This window comes from Peromyscus eremicus, chromosome 5, assembly GCF_949786415.1.
Source record: "Peromyscus eremicus chromosome 5, PerEre_H2_v1, whole genome shotgun sequence".
In the NCBI taxonomy this organism is placed as follows: Eukaryota; Metazoa; Chordata; class Mammalia; order Rodentia; family Cricetidae; genus Peromyscus; species Peromyscus eremicus.
The window spans coordinates 101,521,714-101,542,961 of NC_081420.1; the positions used below are offsets into that span (position 1 = coordinate 101,521,714).

General features: G+C 44.8%; 1 protein-coding gene across 1 annotated transcript in view; it reads right to left on the reverse strand.

Moving 5' to 3' along the window:
* Tango6 (transport and golgi organization 6 homolog) overlaps positions 1-21,248 on the reverse strand; it is a 172,947-nt gene that overhangs the window by 148,071 nt on the left and 3,628 nt on the right. The window contains exons 2-7 of the mRNA XM_059264066.1: positions 18,183-18,823; positions 16,436-16,552; positions 13,404-13,545; positions 12,165-12,301; positions 9,722-9,884; positions 6,161-6,243 (exon numbers count right to left, since the gene is read on the reverse strand). Of these exons, the coding sequence (XP_059120049.1) occupies positions 6,161-6,243; positions 9,722-9,884; positions 12,165-12,301; positions 13,404-13,545; positions 16,436-16,552; positions 18,183-18,823 (1,283 nt within the window). The remainder of the gene's footprint in view (positions 1-6,160; positions 6,244-9,721; positions 9,885-12,164; positions 12,302-13,403; positions 13,546-16,435; positions 16,553-18,182; positions 18,824-21,248) is intronic.

Sequence of the window (21,248 nt, forward strand, 5' to 3'; positions counted from 1 at the left end):
GAAGCTTTGGGAAATGCTATAATTAATACTTCAGTAAAACCCTCCTCCCCGTGTGAGGTTGTGGCCAGTCTGCTGAACAGCAGACCATGTCAGAATAGGAAAATACTGTGAGTTTCCTGTGCTAACAAGACACCTGGGCCTATTCACCTCCCCAGGCAAAGAAAACACGAAATCCCTTTGCCAGGAGCACAAAAGCAAGCAAGCACTGTGGGGCCTGCTCCCCAGACACTCATTAGGGAGTGACTCAACTAAGTTACTTGAACTGCCACTCAGTCATTTCTGGGTATAGCTAATTTACAGGATGAAAGGCACAGAGCACAGGGAAGTGAGAACTGCTTAGAGGAAGTACAAGTGAGTGTCTAGCATCCACATGGCCACTGAGGGCGCCCTGCCCAGCCCACCAGAGCTATCCCCAAGTGCCCTCTCTCTGCTATAGAAGGAGGCAAGTGGAGAGAGGTCTTCCTTACTCCCACCTGATGTGCCACAGAGCAATATCAAAGCAAAATTAAAAATCAGAAAGAGCTTAGTCTTTTAAAAATCAAGTTTAATATTTTTAAATAATTATTTAGTTTCACTTTATTCGCATCCGTGTTTTGCCTGCATGTATATCTTGTGTGAGGGTATCAGACCCTGGAGTTACAGACAGCTGTGAGCTGCCGTGTGGATGCTGGGAATTGAACCTGGGTCTTCTGGAAGAGTAATCAGTGCTCTTAATCACTGACTCATCTCACCAGCCCCAAGTTTAATGCTTTCAGGAGGACACAAGCAGGTAGTCCCTGCCTTTCAACCAAAGTGTAAAAGGCCAGTCTGGAGGCACATGCCAGATCCCTTTGGAAGGCCCTTAAAATACCTTCACCAGGTATGGGCACAGTCTATAATCCCAGCACTCAAGAGGGCTGAGGCAGGTGGATGAAGGGCTCAAGCCTACCTGGGCTGTGTAATAAGAAACAAAGGTAAACATGGCCCTGGAAGCTCAGACACAGAGTTGGGCTAGCATATGGCCTGAGAACACCACCAAACCAAAATGAATTTTATGACGTGAATAATACCTCAAAATACATTTAAAAAAATCAACAGACATGCAAGTAAGCAAGAAGGCAGAACCTATAACCAGAAAAGGAAATCAAAGCTAGGTAGTGGTTGTGCATTCAAGGCCAGCCAGGACCACAGAGTGAGTTCCATGACAGCCAGGGCTACACAGAGAAACCCTGTCTCAAAAAACAAAGTCAAAAAGAAGAAAGAAAGAGACAAAGAAAGAAAGGAAAATAAGTCAATAGGATTATCTCTCCAAAACGAGGTTGATCCTCTCAAAAGTAGATTGACTCCTGAAAAAGGAGGCAGAAGAGAAGGCCCTGTGATCATCAAGAGGACCTGAGTTCAATTCCCAAAATGCACACGGCAGCTCACAACCATTCATAATTCCAGACCCAGGGAATCCGATGCTCTCCTCTGGCCTCCAAGGGCACTGCATACAAATGGTGCACAGACACAAGCAGGCAAAACACCCATACACATACAAAAAATGTCTTTAAAGAGAGAGTAGGAGTTGGAGATTTAGCTCAGTGGTAGAGCGCTTGCCTAGCAAGTGCAAGGCCCTGGGTTCGGTCCTCAGCCCTGAAATTTAAAAAAAAAAAAAAAAAAAAAAGAGAGAGAGTAGAATTAGAAGATAAAGACATTAAAACTATTTTAAAAATGTATTCTGTATTTTCAAAAGAGTAAGAGAAAAGATGATCAAGATAAGGGTATTGGAAGATATAATAAATTCAAGGCTAGCATGGACTAGCATAGGTGAGAGATCCTGCCTCAAAGGGAGAAAATCATGCTAAGACCACATACTGTGTGGTTTCCTTTAGGTTAATCTACAGAGGCAGAAAGTAGAAGAATGGTTGCTTAGGGCTAAGGGTGGGTGGAGAGTAAGGAATGCTAGCTAATGGATGTGAAAGATTTTCTAAAATTATATTGTGATCATGTTTGCACAACCCTGAACTGTGCGCTTTAAATCAGCACACTATACATTGTGTGGACTTTATCTCAGTAAACCTATTAGCAGAAGGAACAGAGAGAAAAAACATCTGGAAATGTTCCCAGATGCCTCTTGGAAACTAAACAGCCTCTTGCTACCCATCGAGTGGCTGGATCAACTCAGGCTTTCCAGATGTCTTCCTCGTTTCCTGCGTGTAAACTGCACACTATAATTTAGTATTAACAGAATGCTAATAAAGATTACACTCCCTTTGTTGCTAAATTCCACAGTGTTTGCTATTTCCCTCCAGCATACACATTTCCTCTGTCTTCCAACTGCAGCTGAGCTGCCAAAACCTTGCAGGGAGCAATTACCGTCTCCGCCGTCCCTGCCTTTGCTGCAGAGCGGGTCAGACTCAGCACCTACAGAAAACTCACGCCTGACTCTCCTCCTCCAAAGGGTCTTCATTGTTGTCGTTTGTTTTGTTTGTTTGTTTGTTTGTTTATGTATTTATTTATTTTTGTTGGGGCAGCAGAGTTTGAGATCACTGTGTGCACTGGCTGGGCTGGAACTCACTTTGTAGACCAGGCTGCCCTTGAATTCACAGAAATTGGCGGGCCTCTGCTTCCAGAGTGCTGAGATTAAAGACATGAGCCACCACTCAGAGCTGATTTTTGAATTTTTAAGCACACATTTTATATCTACAAATTTATTAGTGTCATATGTAAAACTTAAAACAAAACGAAAGCATTTACCTTCTTACCTGAAAGACTATGACTTCAAATTCACTCTCTGTGGGTTGGATGTGGTGACACATGCCTTTAATCCCAGCACTTAGGAGGCAGACAAAGGCAGATCTCTGTGAGTTCAAGACCAGCCTGGTCTATATAGTGAATTCTAGGCCAGCCAGGGCTGCAAAGTGAGACCCTGCCTCAAAAAATCAAAGTTAAAACATAAAAATAAAAATTCCCTCTCTGCCCTACTAGGAGAAGGGTAAACAGTCTGGCAGCTCTGTAAGCAGTTCAGCAGAGTGGCCTTAGGATCCAGGGGTCCCTTTCCTATGTGTATCCAGGAGAACAGAAAACATGACACAATAATGATTCAGCAGAGTGGCCTTAGGATCCAGGGGTCCCTTTCCTATGTGTATCCAGGAGAACAGAAAACATGACACAATAATGAAATGCACAGGACTGGGTGGTATTTAAAGAAGAGTTGGGTTTTGTTGTTTGGTTTTTGAGACAGGGTCTCACTATGCGGACTTGCTGTCCTGGAACTCTAAGTAGACCAGGCTAGTCTCAAACTCAGAGATGTGCAGTGTTAGGATTATAGTCAAGCACTGCAACACCCAGCCCATGAATTTTGAGTGTTTTCTTTTTAAATTTTAAAAATTATTTTATGTATATGAGCATTTTGTCTGCATGTATATCTGTGCACCACATTCATACTTGGTGGCCAAGGTGACTCAAAGAGGTACTGGATTTCCTGGAATTAGAGTTACAGATGGTTGTGAACTACCACGTAGGTGCTGAAAACTGAAATCAGGTCCCCTGGAAGAGCAGCCTGTGCTCTTAACTGTTGAGCCATCTCTCCAGCCCTGTTTGTTTGTTCGTTTTTGTTTTGTTTTAGGCAATCACTTTTGGAAACTGAAGGTCCCAACAGCATTGTGCCGGCTCTGGTGAAGTTCCACTCCATCACATGGAACTTGGCACAAGGCATAATAACAGAGGGCATGTGACAGGGAGATCATCAGGGAGGGGACAGGCTTGTTCTTCCCTAGCAGCCCTCTCTAAGAACTACCTAGGGGGAGCTGGAGAGATGGCTTAGAGGTTAAGAGCACTGGCTGCTCTTCCAGAGGTCTTGAGTTCAATTCCCAGCACCCTCATGGTGGCTCCCAACCATCTGTAATGTGATCTGGTGCCCTCTTCTGGCATGCAGACAGAACACTATGTACATAATAAAGAAATAAAACTACATCAGTCTCTTCTGAGAGTGATCATCAGTCTCTTCTGAGAGTAATGCCCTCAACTGCCTTTCATCAGGGTTATGTTCGTTCTCTCTCTCTCTCTCTCTCTCTCTCTCTCTCTCTCTCTCTCTCTCTCTCTGGTAGCCAGGTTGGCCTCTGACTATATAGCTGAGGATGACTTGGAACTTTTGATCCTCCTGCCTCAGCTTCCCAAATGCAAGGGTTACAGGCATGTGCCACCACTCAGATTAGGCACCATCTCTTAAGGGTTCCATATCACCTCCCAAATGTTGACACACTAAAGACAAAACTTCCACCACCTGAACCCTTGGGGGACACACTCAAACTATAACTTAACTGTGGGAGCCCACAAAGGTTTCCTAGTGAAATCTGAGCTTGCTTTACATAACAGGGCTGCATAAAGGAATAGACTGACCATGTGCGTGGTTACTAGGTGTTTGGAAGGGCCTGCATTTGGCTATGCTAGGGGGAGGTCTTTTGCTCAACCCCTTGGCATTTCTATTAATAGCCCTTTAGAAGAGACAGAAGGGGCTGGTGGGTTTTAATCCAGGCCCTCCCCAAGCTATCCTGTGTTTCTATCTGTCCCTCTCCCCTCTATATTTCTATCTAAATATTTCTCACTTCTCCCTACTCAAGAATACACTGGGGAAAAGGTGGGGGCGGGTCCCCCCACACCTAACCATATCACATACAGAAACATGTACATGAATGTCCAAAGCAGCGCTAGTCCTAACAGGTGATGAGTGGATAAGCAAAAATGTGGTCTATTAATACAATGGAGCATTATTTGGTAATAAAAATGAATAAAGATAGATCCACACTGTGATAGAAAATAACTTTAAAACATACCAAATGAAAGAAGCCAATCACAAAAATCACATATTATAACCTTAACTTATATGCAATGTCCAGAAGAGGTAAATCTATAGAAGTGGAAGACAGGCAAGTGGTCCCCTGGGGCCCAGAGGATTGGGAAGTGGTGACAGAGGAATTTGGGAGTGACAGCTAAGCAGTTCTGGGAGTTTCTCCACGGCAATGAAATGCTAATATTAATTATGCTGATGCTTATACAAATCTATGAGTTTAAATGCCATTGATTGTTATTTTTATTTCTAAATGTGTGAATTGTATGTATATGTCATAAGCTGTTAAAAGAAAAAAATTTACTATACACCCAAAGGTTTACCCACTAATTAATGAGTAAACAAAATGTGGTATGTCATGCAATAAATAAATAAATATTATTTAACAGTAAAAAGGTACAAAAATGAGCATGTATATAATATCCACATTCTCAACTTCAAATCACTACAGTTTCATTTCTTTCTTGCTTGGTTTTTTTTTTTTTTTCAGAAAATAGGGGCTGATGCTGCCATTCATAAACTAATCAAAGTTCGGTCTACTGATGCAGCACAAGACGTTATTTTCAAAATAAAAATATAGAAACACTTCTTTTTTTTCCAGTATGGAAGGGGAAGGAGACGATGACAGGGTCTCACTGTGAAGCCCTGCCAGCCTGGAACTTGTTACATCAACCAGGGTGGCTCTGAACTTTAAATGATTCTCCTACTTCTCCTACCCCTATCTCCCGAGAGTAGGGATTACAGGTGTATACCTCCAGAGCTAGCTAGTCAGACCAACTGTTTTCTTTTTTTTAAGATTATTGTTTTTAATTATGTGTGTTTGTGCCTCTGTATGTGGGTATGTGCAGGTGCCTGAGGAGCCCAGAGGCATTGGATTCCCTGGAACCGGAATTACAGGCAGTTGTGAACCAACTGCCGTGGGTGCTGGGAACCAACCTGTAAAAGCAGCATGCAGCATATATTTTTACCAGGTGAACCATCTCTCCAGCCTCTACTCATTCAAACTCTTGAAGTACTTGTTAAAAGGCAAAATTACAGCCGGGCGGTGGTGGCACACGCCTTTAATCCCAGCACTCGGGAGGCAGAGCCAGGCAGATCTCTGTGAGTTCGAGGCCAGCCTGGGCTACCAAGTGAGTTCCAGGAAAAGGCGCAAAGCTACACAGAGAAACCCTGTCTCGAAAAACCAAAAAAAAAAAAAAAAAAAAAGGCAAAATTACAGACACAGATCAGTGGTAGATGCTTGCTAGCAGGAGGTCTGCGTTCAAAGTCCAGAGCCTCCAAAAAGCAAAAGGTCTTCAAGCACTAAATATGAACATTTAACTGGCAATATCAGCAACTTGAATTACCAACCTTAAACACATCTTCAACACATCGACTAAGTTCTTCCTCAGTCACCAAAATAGTTCCTGGCACCATATCACTCTCTGGAATCTCTTTGGAAACAAACAAAATTAACTCCATTATTTTTCTGAACAGAAGACACTAATAAAACAAGTTTTAATAGTAAGATAGTCCAGGTAAGACCAGAAAATTAGCATTACCACTATACAATATGCCATTTATATATGAGATCCATGGACTTCTAAGGTGCTACTGATGATGTCAGATCTTGTTTAGGGAAAAACGAGTTCTAAAGCAGTGGACTTTTGTCTTTCGAATGGAGTGTTAAAAGAGCTGCTATGGTGGCATGTGCCTATAACCTCAGTACTTGCAAAGCCAACAGACAACACAGCTGAGTTCGAAGCCATCCTGTGCTCTATTGCTCTACAGCATGACCTTGTTTCCAAAATCCAAAAACTGGAGTTGGAGATATGGCTCACTGGTTAAGAGCACTTACTACTTTTTCAGAGGACCCAGGTTGTTCCCAGCACACACTCGGTGGCTGGCAACTACCCATAACTCCAGTTCCAGGGATCTGATGCCCTCTTTTGGTCTCCTCAGGCACTGCACGCATGTGGTGCACAGACATACATGCAGGAAAAATGCTTACATACTTTAAAAAATAATAAATGTTTTTAAAAATGAAAACCCAAGCTTAACAGAAGTTTCTTGGGTCTCACCCGGCCCTCCATGGTCCAGACAAATCTCTCTCAACCATGGTCCCGCAGCTGCTCAGACCCAAGAAAACACACAAACTGTAAATACTACAAACTGTATTGTCTAGGTTTCAGCTTCTTGCTAACTAGTTCTTTCAGATAAAGAGCTCTTCAGGAATATATTTTTATTATATATTGTGCTTTATGGAAGTTAAAAATTGGGCTAGGTGATGCTGGCACACACCTTTGATCCCAGCACTTTGGAGGCAGAGGCAGGCAGATCTCTGTAAGTTTGAGGACAGCTTGGTCTATAGAGCAAGTTCCAGGACAGCCAATGCTACACACCTTGCTTCAAAATACTGGGGGAAAAAAAAGGAAAAGAAAAGAAAGAAAGAAAAAGAGGAAGGGAACAAATAAATCAGAGAAATGTTCTTCTCTTTTCTTCCTTTTTTTTTCCCCCTTAAAATAATCTCATGTAGCCCAAGCTGGCCTTGAACTCCTTATGTAGCCAAGGATGACCTTAAATCTTCTGCATCCACCTCCCAAGTGCTAGAATTCCAGGTGTGGGTCACTATGCTCAGCTTCTGAAGTACTGGGCACTGAACCAAGAGCTTTCTGATAGCTAAGTAAGCACTCTTCCCAGTGAGCTAAACTCCTAGCTCAAAATCCGGGGAGAGGGAGCTGTTTTTGTTGGGACAGTCCCACTCTATAGCGCAGGCTGACCTCAAATTCATGATCCTCCTGCCTCAGCCTTTCAAGTGCTGAGATACAGGAAGATGCTACCATGGTCAAAGTTTTCTTTTTTTTTTTTTTTTTTAAGATTTATTTATTTATTATGTATACAACATTCTGCCTGCATGTATCCTTGCACACCAGAAGAGGGCACCAGATCTCATTACAGATGGTTGTGAGCCACCATGTGGGTGCTGGGAATTGAACTCAAGACCTCTGGAAGAGCAGTCAGTGCTCTTAACCGCTGAGCCATCTCTCCAGCCCCAAAGTTTTCTTTTTTTTAAGGTTTATTTTTTATTTTTAATTATGTGTATATATGTCTGTACATGTGAGAACAGATTCCACAGAGGACAATGGCTCCCTTGGAGCTACAGTTATGAGCAGCATGGGTGCTGGGAACTGAACTTAGGTCCTCTGCAATGGCAGTTAGTGCTCTTAACTACTGGGCCATCTCATCATCCACCCCCCCACCCCACCCCTGCAATTTTTTGGTGGTGGTGGGGCCTCATACATATCTGGGCAAGAGAATATCATAATGCAATGCACATGTGGAAGTCAGAGGGCAAATTGAAGGAGTCAGTTCTCGCCTTCCACCCTCTGGGTCTCAGGGTTGAAATCGGGTCAATAGGCTTGGCAGCAAGGGTCTTTACCTTCCAAGCTGTCTTGCAGGCCCCTCAAAGTTGTGTGGTTTTTTTTTCTTTTTAATGTAAAAAAAAAAAATGCCTATCTTAAAGACTAATAAAATGTGATCATTCATAATTGCCACATAGGGGGCTGGAGAGATGGCTCAGTGGTTAAGAGCACTTGCTGTTCTTCCAGAGGTCCTGGGTTCAGTTCCCAGCACCCACATGGCAGCTCACAACTGTCTGTAACTCCAGTTCCAGGGGATCCAACACCCTCATACAGGCAAACCAGTGTACATAAGATAAAAATAAATAAATCATTTTTTAAAAATTGCCACACAGGGGGTTGGGGATTTAGCTCAGTGGTAGAGCACTTGCCTAGCAAGCGCAAGGCCCTGGGTTCAGTCCTCAGCTCCAGGAAAAAAAAAAAAAAAAATTGCCACACAGGACTGAACATGAAAATGGGGAAACAAAGCATTGCTAATAAAGCCTCCTCTTGAGACTTCTCAGTGGCCATGATTGGCAATGATGCCCGTATGTAGGACTGGGCACATTCTTACCAGCCTGCTGGCACAAAGGCTGAGGTAGACGGATCAGAAGTTCAAGGCCAGCTGGAGTAACTTAAGACCTGTGGCTAAATTAAAAAAAAAAGGGGGGTATGGGGGGATGGGTTATCGCTCAGTCATAAAGCACTAGCCTAGTATCACAAGGCTCTAGGTCCAATCTTCCAGCACCACCAAGGCCTCAAAAGGAATTAGTCATTTTCTTACTTAGTCCTTTTTGTTACCAGTAGATCACATGTGCAAAACATGTAAACAATGTTGCCAATGTAATACATTACAGGAGGGAAACCTGTTCCTGGAAGGAACAGACAAGGTGCAGGACAAGCCCTGACAATGTCGTATCCATGTAAAATTTCCAAGTGTGATCACTGTTCCACAGTCAAGAAACCGACCTTGTTTTCATGGCTTTCTGAGTCACCTTCACTTATTTGTATGTCCACCCCTTGCTCCCCTGCCTGCACAACCCACATGTGGAGGTCAGAGGACAACTTCTCCTTCTACCAGTTGGGTCTTGGGGACTGAACTCAAGATGTCAGGCTTGGCAGCAAGCCCCTCTACCCACTGAGCCAGTGGGCTGGTCCTTTTTAAAATTGAGAGGTTTTTTTTTTTTTTTTAAGTTTTTGGAAAGACAGAAACTGACATTTTTCTTTGAAGATTTATGCTGAAAGATTTAAAAGTGACATGTCATCACGTCTACAACTAACTTTCAAATGTTCCATAAAAAACTACATTCATGTGTGTAGAGAGAAATGAGGCAAATGTGACCAAAATGGGAACAGTTGGTGACTCTGGTGAAGTCGGTCCGAGGGACTCAATATTCTCTTCCTGGAACTTGGGAGAAGTAAAGTTTTCCGAGCAAAATGCTAGGAGGGAGGAGGAAAACTTCAGGCTTCGAGACCCCGGACTTCAACCCTGTGAGTCTGAACTGGAGGAGGCACACCCAGCTCCCTCCCTTACCTGCGGTGCTCAAGCATCGATGCAGGGGGGCTAGCATGGGCCGAAGCAGATGCTCTGGGGCCAGTTCCGGGCGTTCCCTCAACATCGTGATGAAGGTGGTAGTGGCCACTCTCTGAAACTGGCGTGCGGTCAATTTATCTTGAAAATGAAATAAGTCCAGAATCTACAATAAAAATCAACAGCACATAAGAGAAAAAGGCGTGTATATTTTTTAATTTTTAAAAATGTGAGTGGATATTTTACACGCGTGTGTCTGTGTGCCACATGCATGAGTTGCCATGGAGGCCAGGGTGGGCATCGGATCCTCTGGGACTGAACTTCTGGAGGGCTAGCTCCTATATGGGTGTTGAAAATTAAACCTGGGTTCCATGCAAGAGCAACCAGTGTTCTTAACTGCTGAGCCATCTCTCCAACTCAAAAAAGCATTTATTTAAGCCAAGACTATGAAACCACTGAGAGGCTGCTGAATGCTGAGCTGACAGAACTGTGTTAATCTAACAACCAGACACCAAAGGGTGTGATCTAAAGAGGCGATGGTGGTGGTGATGGTGGCACTCTGGGGGTTTTGTTTTGTTTTTTGCTTGGGGAACTTTGGTAGGCAGCATTTGAGACAGGGTCTCACTGTGTAGCCCTGGCTGTCCTGGAACTTGTTATGTAGACCAGGAGCAGAGATGTAAGTGTATGTACAACACGTAAACTCAAAGATCCATCTGTCTCTCCCTCCTGAGTGCTTGGATTAAAAGTGTATGCCAGCATCTGTGGCCAAGATTTATTTTTATTTGTGCGTGCGTGCGTGTGTGTGTGTGTGTGTGTGTGTGTGTGTGTGTGTGTGCGCCCTTGAGGGCTAGTAGAGAATGTCAGATCCTCTGAACTGGAGTTACAGGGTTTTGTGAACTGCCTGCCATGGTGCTGAGAACCAAACCTGGGTCCTGGGAAAGAGCAACAATCACTCTTAAGCATAAGCCATCCTTCCAGCCTAGTTTTTCCTTTTTAAATTGTTACCATGTTAATTTACTGCATTTAATACTTAACACATTCTACTTTAAAAACCAAAAACATGCAACAAGATATAATGAACCAGGTGAAATTTTGGTGAGGCTTTTTTATTTCCAATAGTGAAGTTCAAACTCAAGAGATCTGCCTGTCTCAACCTCCTCAGTTCTGGGATTATAAGTGTGGGCCTCTGTGCCCAGAGGTGAGAAATTCTTAAACCTGACAATCGGGTCATACTCTTCCACAGGTTTTTATTTACTTATTAAGTGCACACCTTGAATCCCAGCATGTGGGAGTCACAGGCAAGTGGATCTCTGTGAGTTCCAAAACAGCCAAGGCTACACAGAGACACCCTGTCTTGAAAATCTTGCCGCCGCCCCCCCCCCCCCCCCCCCCCGGGGCCTGGGGCTAGAGAGATGGCTCAGCAGTTAAGAGCACTTACTGCTCTTGGAGAGGACCTGAGTTTGGTTCCCAGCACCCACATTAGGCAGCTCACAACTGCCTAGTTCTAGTTTGGTTTTCTGTTGCGGTTATAAGACTCTGACCAAGGGCACCTTGTGGAAGGAAAGGGTTTGTCATAGCTTACAGGTGATGTAGTCCATCATCAAGGGAAGTCAAGTCAGGAACTGAAACAGAAATCACAGAGGAAGGAGGAATGCTACTTACCGGCCTCCTCCTCCTCGTGGCTTGCTCAGCCTGCTCTCTTATACAACTGATGACCACCTACTCAGGGGTAACACAGCCCACAGTGAGCTGGGCCCTTCCACAACAATCATTAATCAAGACAATGCCGCACAGATATGCCCACAGGCCAGGCTGAAGGAGGCAATTCCTCAGGAGTTAAGGTTTCCTCTTCCCAGGTGACTCTAGTTTGGTCAAGCGGACAACAAAGCAGCTAATACCTGTAGCTCAAGCTCTGGGGATAGGATGGGCGTGCGTGCGTGCTGCATGTGTGTGGAGGAGGAGGAGGAGGACGTGGGGTGGGCCCCACCAGACACAGTGGTCCAGAACTGTAACCCCAGCACTAGGGAGACTAGGACAGGAGGATCACTGCCAACCTGGGTTATATATTGAGTTCTGGGCCAGTCTAGACTCCAGCAACCCTGCCTCAAACAAACAACATAAAAAGAGAGTCACGGGGGCTGGAAAGATGGCTCAGTGGTTAAGAGCACTTGACTGTTCTTCCAGAGGACCTGAGTTCAATTCCCAGCAACCACATGGTGGCTCACAACCATCTGTAATGAGATCAGATTCCTTTTTCTGGTGTACATGAAGACAGAGCACTCACATACATAAAATAAATAAATAAATAAATCCTTAAAAAAAAGTCACTTACTAAACAGCAAAATGAAATACTATAGCATTCTTCCTTCACTTTTAGAATATTAACTGCCCTGTATGTAAATTAGCAGACAATGCCTGATGGATCAAGAGTCAGAAGATGATTTACCTGTGGGCAGATGTCCCTGTAGTAGCTCTCTGGGGAAAGAGACTGCTGGGGACAAGAGGCCAGAATCTTTGCAATCAGGTCACATTTCCTCCAGTCAGCAGCCGTGGCCTCGGCATCACCCCCACCAGCAGCACGCGCTGTTACATGGAGAGAGACATGTGCTCATGGCAGTTCCATGTAAGTGTATGGGATGGAGCTGCCTTCAAATCTGGCACCAGAAATGTTTCTTTTCTCTACTGGAAACACTGTTTTTTTAAATATTTTATTTATTCTTTTATAATTTCACAAATCTACACAATTTTCTTTGATCAAAATGCTCCCACTACCCTCTCTTAATCTCTTCCACCTCCCACCAAAACAATTTTCTGAGAAAATCTGAGCTGGACGTAGTGGTGTGTGCCTGCAATCTCTCCTTGGGGAGCTGCGAGAGGACTATATGCAAGCTTGAGGCCAAACTGGTCTACAAAGCAAGTTTCAGGGTAGTCAGATCTACACAAAACCCTGTCTCTAAAGGGGGAAAAAAGCCAGGTGTGGTAAGGCATGTCACAAATTTAAAGCTAGCCTGGTCTACATAAAGAGTTTTAGGCCAGCTAGGGCTACATAGAAAAAAAAAAAAAAAAGAAGAATTCATTGCTAGTAGACCTAAGAAGCAATTTTTTTTTATGTTGAGGCAGAAGGAAATATGGATTTAAGTTTGTTTTTTCAAAGATTTGTTCATTTTATATATTTGTATAATTGTTTTGTTTGCATGATGTACACACACTGAAGAGCCTAAAAGAGGCATCGGATCCTCTGGTAACTGGAGTTTCATATGGTTGTAGGCCACCATGAGGGTGCTGGGCGCTGAACCCAGGTTCTGGACAAGAACAACCAGTGCTTTTAACCACTGGCCGTCTCTTTAGGACCTTTGTTTTGTTGTTTTGAGACAGAGTCTCAAACAACAGCATGTAGACCAGGTTAACCTCTAACTCTCGGTACGCCTGAGTGCTGAGGTCATAGCCTATGCCAACACACCTGACTTGGGGACATAGTATCCTTATAGCAGCCCTCCAATCTGTATGCCTTTGAGCAGAATCTACTGGGGTTGAGCTCAGTGCCTGCTGTATGCTAGGTACGAGGACTAAGTTGAGCGACACCTCCACACTCAATGAGATTTAAAGGCAAAGGCCAGCGATTCACCTCTGACTCTGACTCAAAGGGAAACAGATACCAGAGTAACAGAAACATGTTATTTCTTACCACCTGCTCCTTCCAAAATGCCCCGGACTACTGCCTGAACACCGTTGGGTCTCATCAACCTTTCAGAGAGCAGCTGCCCACATAGACGCCGGAGCCAAGCTGGGGCCTGACACCTGAGCTGTGTCTTTACATCTGCACAGGACTGACAAAAAATGGGGTGAAGTTATAAACTGAGGATCAGTGAAACACATACAGTATGAAGCCAGTGTGTGAGTGTGTGTGTGTGTGTGTGAGTGTGTATGTGTGTGTGTGCGCTAGGGAGGTAGCTCCGTGGTGGATCATATGTTTAGTATGTGCAAGGACCTACGTTTATCACACCCACAGAGAGAGAGAGAGAGAGAGAGAGAGAGAGAGAGAGAGAGAAAGAGAGAAAGAGAAAGAGAGAGCGAGCGAGCAATACTCCCCTACCCTCTGTCTGTTCAGTGCTAGTAAATGAGCCCAGGGCCTTGTGAATGGTAGGCAAGCCCTCCCCAGTGTCCCTTTCTCTTTTACAAAACCCTCTTCAGCACATGTTTGGTTTGCTGACTCTCTCTCCCTCTCAGATCCCTTGGAACTAAAGTTACAGGCATTTGTGAGCTGTCGGATATGGGCACTGGGATCCAAGCTTGGGTCCTCACGATTGAGCAGCAGATGTTCTTAACTGATAAGCCATCTCTCTAGCCCCAATCATATTGTTGCCTTTTTAAAAAAAAAAAAACAAGGTCTCACTCTGAACCTCTGGCTGACCTGGAACTTGCTAGATAGACCAAGAGGGTCTCAATTTCACAGGCATCTGCCTGTCTCTGCCTCCAAAGTGGGATTAAAGGTGTTCACCGCCATGCCTGACCTCCAATATTTTTTTCCTTGAGACAAAGTTTCTCTGGGTAGCCCTAGCTAACCTGTAATTTACTTTGTAGACCAGGCTGGTCTTGAACTCACAGAGATCCACTTGCCTCTGCCTCCTAAGTGCTGGGATTAAAGGTGTGCGCCACCACTCCCAGTCTCTCCAATAATTATTTTTGAGAGAAAAATAAGCTAAACTGGCCTAATGGTACAGGCTTATAATCCGAGCTGCTTGGGAAGCTGAGGCAGGAGGATTCCCAAGTTCAAAGCCTGACTGGGCCACAGACCTGATTCAAGACCAGCCTGATAAGTTATCAAAACTCTCTCTCAAAAGAAAAAAAAAAATGAGCTATCTTAATGCCAACAGTATATATTAGAATGTTTTTCAAGCAAAAGTGCGAGACTAGATACAGTAATAGCTCTAGTTTAAATTATTTCATTCAAAACATAAGGTACCCAAACACTTCTGTGAAAAAATATATTGTTCAATAGCTAAATGTTAGTTAAAAAACAAAAACTCAAGGCCAGAAAGAAGCCTGATGACCTGAGTTTGATTTCCAGAACCCCCATGGTAGGCGAGGACTGACTCCTGCTAGCTCTTGCAGGACCTCCCTCCACATGCACCCCACGGCATCCATGATCTGGCATGTACACCCTCCCCCAACACAAATAATTAAAAAATAATAATACAGAGGCTGAGGATATAACTCAGTGGTAGACTGGTTTTGTTTGTTGTTTGTTTGTTTGTTTAGAGACAGGGTTTCTCTGTGTGGCCCTGGCTATCCTGTCACTTGCTCTGTAGACCAGGCTGGCCTCGAACTCAGAGATCCACCTGCCTCTGTCTCCTGAGTCCTGGGATTAAAGGTGTGTGCCACCTTCGCCAGGGATAGACTGCTTACCTAACATGTATAGGTCCTGGGTGCAATCTCCAGCATCACAAATTAAAAAGATCCAAAGCTAAGCAGAGTGGCTCCTGGCACTTGGGAGGCTGAGGCAAGAGGAGAGCCACTAGTTTAAGGCTAGCCTGTGCTACATAGTGAGTAGCCAGCCTGAACTATAGAGTAAGACTCTGTCTCAAAACAAACAGATGGGCTGAAGAGGTAGTTCGATGACTAGGAGCATTAGCTGCTCTTAGCATAGGGCCTGGGTTCAATTTCCAGCATCTGCATGGTGGCTCAAAGCCATCCACAACTCCAGTTCCAGGAAATCCAAGAAGACCCTTTCTGACTTCTGCAGACACCAGGAAACACACAGGGCACATGCACATAAAACATTCACATTCATCAAATAAAATAAATATTTTTAATTAAAAACCAAAACCAAACATGTATGTTTATGTTTATATTTTTTTCATGGGGCATACATATTATGCACACTTAGAATTCTGGCACTCAGGAGCTAGAAGACAGAAAGATCACAAGTTCAAAACTAGCCGGGGCTACATAAAGACCCTGTCTCAAAAACAAAACAAAAAAACATATGCGACTATATCTCTGTGTCTGTGTTTACATTAAATTGCCATAGCCTTTAAAAAGTGATCATAATCTTGGGAAAGTATCCATCATTCCATTAACAAAAAGGTCTTTTAAATTATCCTGAAAGTTAATGTCACTCTATTTTATAAATACCACTTAATTATCTAAAGATAAAATAAGAGTAGGGTATAGTGACTTACGCCTGCATGTCTGCACTCGGGAGGCTGAAGCACTGTGAGTTGAAGACCAGCCTAGATTACACTGTGAGGGTCTGGAAAGATGGCTCAGCAGTTCAGAGCACTGGCCACTCTTCCAAAGGACCCAGGTTTGAGTCCTAGCACCCATATGGAGGTTCACAATCACCAAGTTTAACCAGTTTAACTCCAGGAGATCTGACCTTTCTGCTGGCCTCTGTGGGCACTAGGCACACATGATGCACAGACATACATGCAGGCAAAACACCCATACACATAAAATAAAATGCAAAAATAGGCCATGTGTGGTGGTACGTGCCTTTAATCCTATCACTTGGGAAGCAAAGGCAGGCAGATCTTTATGAGAGTTCCAGGCCAATCTGGGCTACACAGTGAAACCTATCTACAAAATAATAATATTATTATTAAAGAAGCAAGGCTCAACTAGACGATTTTACAGGAAACTAAAGCCAGCTAACTTTCCAGGCAAAGACGACACCACCACCCACCAACTCCCCACCAAGTCCCAAGGCCTGGATACCTGGGGTGGTCCTCCCTGGAGGATAAGTAATTCCCGGACAGCTAATGGTTGATAGACTTGATCCAAGATGTCTCTCAAGGCCCCCCTTGATAGGGTTCTCTCCTCTTCTGTTAAAACCTAAAAGAAATGTGCACTTGGCTTTAGTGGAGTACAGACCAGGCAGAGAACAGAAGGAAATGTTTATGAAAACTCAGGAGGGAGAGGAGGAAGGTGTGCCCTCAGTCCCTTCTACACGGGGGAGGCTGTGCTCTGCAAACACTCCTGGCCCTCTCTCCATCTCTCGCCTGCGCTGTTCTGGGCAGGAGGTGTGCTTGCCTGCTGGTGACTGGGGATACACCTGCTTGCTGTCCACTGAGCTCAGCCTGCTCAGCCTGCTCCTCTTCTCTCCATGGAGTGAGACAGAGCAGATGTATATCCCCTGCCATGGGGCGGATGGCACCACAGTTTTCCAGGGCTCCTGAGACTGGATGAGCAGTAATTGTGTCTGACTGGAGTGCACTGACAGAGCTCCATCTTTATCTAAGACATCTCTCCTCACAGGCAAAACTAGCCAGGCAGTGGTGGCGCACACCTTTAATCCCAGCACTCGGGAGGCAGAGGCTGGTGGATCTCTGAGTTCAGGGCCAGCCTGGTCTACAGAGTGAGTTCCAGAACAGCCAGGGCTATACAGAGAAACTCGTCTCAAAAGTACAAAAGAGGGAGAGAGGGAGAGAGGGAGCTCTCCTCCACCTTAGTCTTTATGAACAATGGTAATATTTTTACTTCATTGTGGAATTGGTTCTCTCCCTGCACCTTTACTTAGGTTCTGGGGATTAAACTCAGGTCACCAGGTATACACAGTAAACATCTCTACCGGATAAGCCATCTGGCCACCCCCACACTTTGACTTTTCATCTCTTACTCTGATAACTGTTTTTTTCATGCATTTAGAACTTAACTGTCAAAGAAGGATGGAAGTTACTTTAAGTACTCTTAATACCCAACAATACCATCCCCTCAGGTAACTGCCACTCAGTCTGTCAGGGTCCTGCCCACTACTTACCACCTAACACACTGAGATGTGGGTGCAATGCAGAGCGGCTTCACGATGTACGATCATGGGGTGTCCCTGTCAACTCCTGAGCCTGTCTTCATACTTGGGTTCTTTCAACATGTTTGCCTTTTTTCTCTGTCTTGCCTGAGACCCTCGGGACACTGAAGGGCCTCAAAAACAATAACCAGACCCCGACCTCAGGCTGTAGGCACTGCTGGTTATGCCAATATGCATGACCCTGAAGTACAGAGCAGGTGCTCTGTCTGGACACTATTCAGTGACACTGCCTGGACACAGTGGCTTTTCGGTAACTACTTGGGAAGTGGTGTGTTAGGGCCACTATTGCTGTGCTGAATACGGAATACAAAGGAACAAGCCCAAGTGTGTAAGAGAAGCAGGTGTAAGAGAAGTGACAGCATAATGAGCCAGCACCTTTAATCCCAGCACTCAGGAGGCAGAGGCAGGTGCATCTCTGTGAGTTCGAGGCCAGCCTGATCTACAGAGTGAGTCCCAGGACAGCCAGGGCTACAGAGAAACCCTGTTTCAAAAACCAAAAAAAAAAAAAAAAAAAAAAAAAAAAGGAAAAAGAAAGAGAAGAAAAGAAATTCTAGATCTTTCAATCAGCTCATTCTAAAGAACTAGGAAATGCACTTAGACCCTCACAGAAATATACATGCTATCATTCATTCCCCTTCTCTTCCTCTGTATGTTTACCTCTTCCACGGGGGCTGGTGCTTTTCTTTTGGTTGGGCAGAACCCCAGCTGGCACAGTCCTGCTGCAATATCTCCAAAATGGCGACAGAAAATCAGGCTCCCCAGAGACGCATGCTGAGCCAGATCTAGGAGGACCCTGCAGCAGGTGTACAGTCTCCGGGTGGCATGGGGGGAAGCCTCCAGACGTACTACATCTTGGACAACAGCTCCAAACTCAGTTCTGTATCTCAGAGGGACTCCCACACCAGGCATGAGGTAGGGGCAGACACCCAAGGTGACTACAAACTGCAGAACCGACTGGACAGTCTTCTGTTGGGAGACACTAAGCGTATCCGGACTGAGGGCAGGAGCAGCTTCTGGAGTCCTGGGGTTGGGTGTACCTGGATTAAAATCAGCTGCAAGGCGGGTCATGGTTTCCTTCAAACACAGCAGCAGTAACAAAGTTTGAGAGGTGAAACTCCACGTGATGTCGTCGGAGCTCTGCAGCCACTCGGCCTTATCGGCAATTTCATCTCTCAGGACTTTCAGCTTCTTCCCCTGAGCATCCTTCAGAAACTTGGCCTCCAAGGCAGACAGGTTAGATTTTAGAGTCTCCAGTAGGACATCATGTTTTGTGTTCTGTAGTGAACTTGAGCCTGATCCTTTTGAAGGAGGAAAAAGAGGGAAATAATGAACAAAGAAAACATGTGGCATTTCCTTCTGTATGGCACACATGCCCACTCCAGCCAGGAGACGGCCAATGAGGAAGGGAAAAATTAAGGTGCTGAGTATGAGACTGTAGGCAGATAAAAAAGTCTTTTTGTGGTGCTGAGGATCGCAGTTGAAACTGCAACCTCAGCATCTGTACATAAAAAGTTATTTAAAGGTTATAAAACTAGGGCTGATCAGGCCAAGTATTCTGAGCCACCAGCATTAAAATATGGTTCTTTCAGCAAATGCACACGTAAACAGAAATGCGAGCTTGTAGCCGCTAACCATTCAGGTCAGCAACCACTCTCTCCACTACTCCCTGGCCAGGCGTGAAGTACAAAGGTGAGTTAAAGCAGGAGTTTGGTGGAGTTCTGCAGGAGCCTTGTGACACAGCAGTCTGCACTGCCCTCTACTGGTAACGGTGATGAAATAAAATACCTGAAAATGTTGGAGCCTGTGACACAGCAGTCTGCACTGCCCCCTACTGGTAACGGTGATGAAATAAAATACCTGAAAATGTTGGAGCCTGTGACACAGCAGTCTGCACTGCCCCCTACTGGTAACAGTGATGAAATAAAATACCTGAAAATGTTGGCTGCTCTTTTTCTTCACAGCAAACCCCACCTCCTTCCCCACAAGCCCAGCTTGATTTTGAAAGGATTTCATAGCCTGGACTGGCCTCTGCCTCCTGAGTACTGGGATTAGAGGCACCACACCTGATACTAAGGCGGTTCCTGAAATGTGGCATAAGGACCCTGGTTGCCGAGAAGTCTGCAGAACAAAACAACCCCACAGCTGTCCTAGTTTGCTTCTATTGCTGTGATGAATAAACACCACGACCAAAAGCAACGTGGGGAGGGAAGGGATGCCAAGGCAAGAACTAGCGGCAGGACCTGAAGCACAAGCCTCAGAGAAATGCTCCTTACTGGTGTACTCCCCACGGCTTGCTCACCTTGCTTTTTATACAACCATGCCCAGGAGTGGCACCACCCACAGTGTGCTGGTTCCTCCCACATCCATCATTACTGAAGAAAATGCACCACAGACAAGCCTGTAGACCAAACTGATGGAGGTATTTTCTTTTCTTTTCTTTCTTTCTTTTTTCTTTTTGGTTTTTTCGAGACAGGGTTTCTCTGTGTAGCTTTGCGCCTTTCCTGAATCTCCTTCATAGACCAGGGTGGCCTCGAACTCACAAAGATCTACCTGCCTCTGCCTCCCGAACGCTGAGATTAAAGGCGTGTGCAAGGAGGCATTTTCTTATTTGAGGTTCCCTCTTAGCTTGTGTCAAGTTGGAAATAGATAGATGATAGACAGACAGACAAATGAAAACTGACTAGTACAGTAACACTGAGACAGGGCTGGGTGTTTTATGTTCTGAAAAAAAAAAAAAAAAGCTCGCCTGGAGATCAGAGGGTGGAGCTAGCCACAGAGGCTAGGCAGTGGTGGCATATACCTTTAATCCCAGCACTTGGGAGGAAGAAACAGGAAGATCAGGAGTTCAAGGCCACTCTGGGCTACTCGAGAATGAACCAGTCTAAAAGAGAAACAGAGCTGGGCAGTGGTGGTGCACACCTTTAATCCCAGCGCTTGGGATCTCATGCCTTTGATCCCAACACATGGGAGGCTCACACCTTTAATCAAAGCACTAGGGAGGTGGAGACAGGATCTCGAGGGCCCACTCAGTCTGAGGAGTTGTAGAGACAGGAGGCCCATTCTGTCAGAGATTTTATAGAGCTAAGAAGTCTCTCTAGTGGCTAGCTGCTCTGTTTCTCTGATCTTTCAGCTTTCACCCTCGATATCTGACTCCGGGTTTTTATTTAATAAGACTAATTAGGATCATGCATCAGCTACGGATGTACAGAGGTTCATACATCTAAGTTTTTTCTCCAGCGTCACACACAAAAAGAGATTTAAACATGTAAAATAATGCAGCTCTTTCTCAGACATTTTTAAAATGCCATTACAAGGCAGACTAGAGGTGTATATCTGTTACTGCAGCACTTAGAAGGATGAGGCTTCAAGTCAAGGCCAGCCTGGTCTACACAGTAAATTCTAGGCTAGCTCTAGCTAAAGAAAAAGACCCTGCTCCTAACCCCTCCCTCAAAAAAAAAAAAAAAAAAAACCTACCTCACCAAAAAAAAAAAAAAAAAAAAGCCAGATGAGTGGCACAGGCATGCAATCTGAGAACTTGGGAGGCAGAAGCAGGCAAATCCCCAAAGTCTGAGGCCAATCTGTTCTATACAGCAGGTGCCACACACACACACACACACACACACACACACACATATACACACACATACACACACACACAGACATATACACACACACACACACACACACACACACACACACATACTCTGTCATAGTAAACTGAAC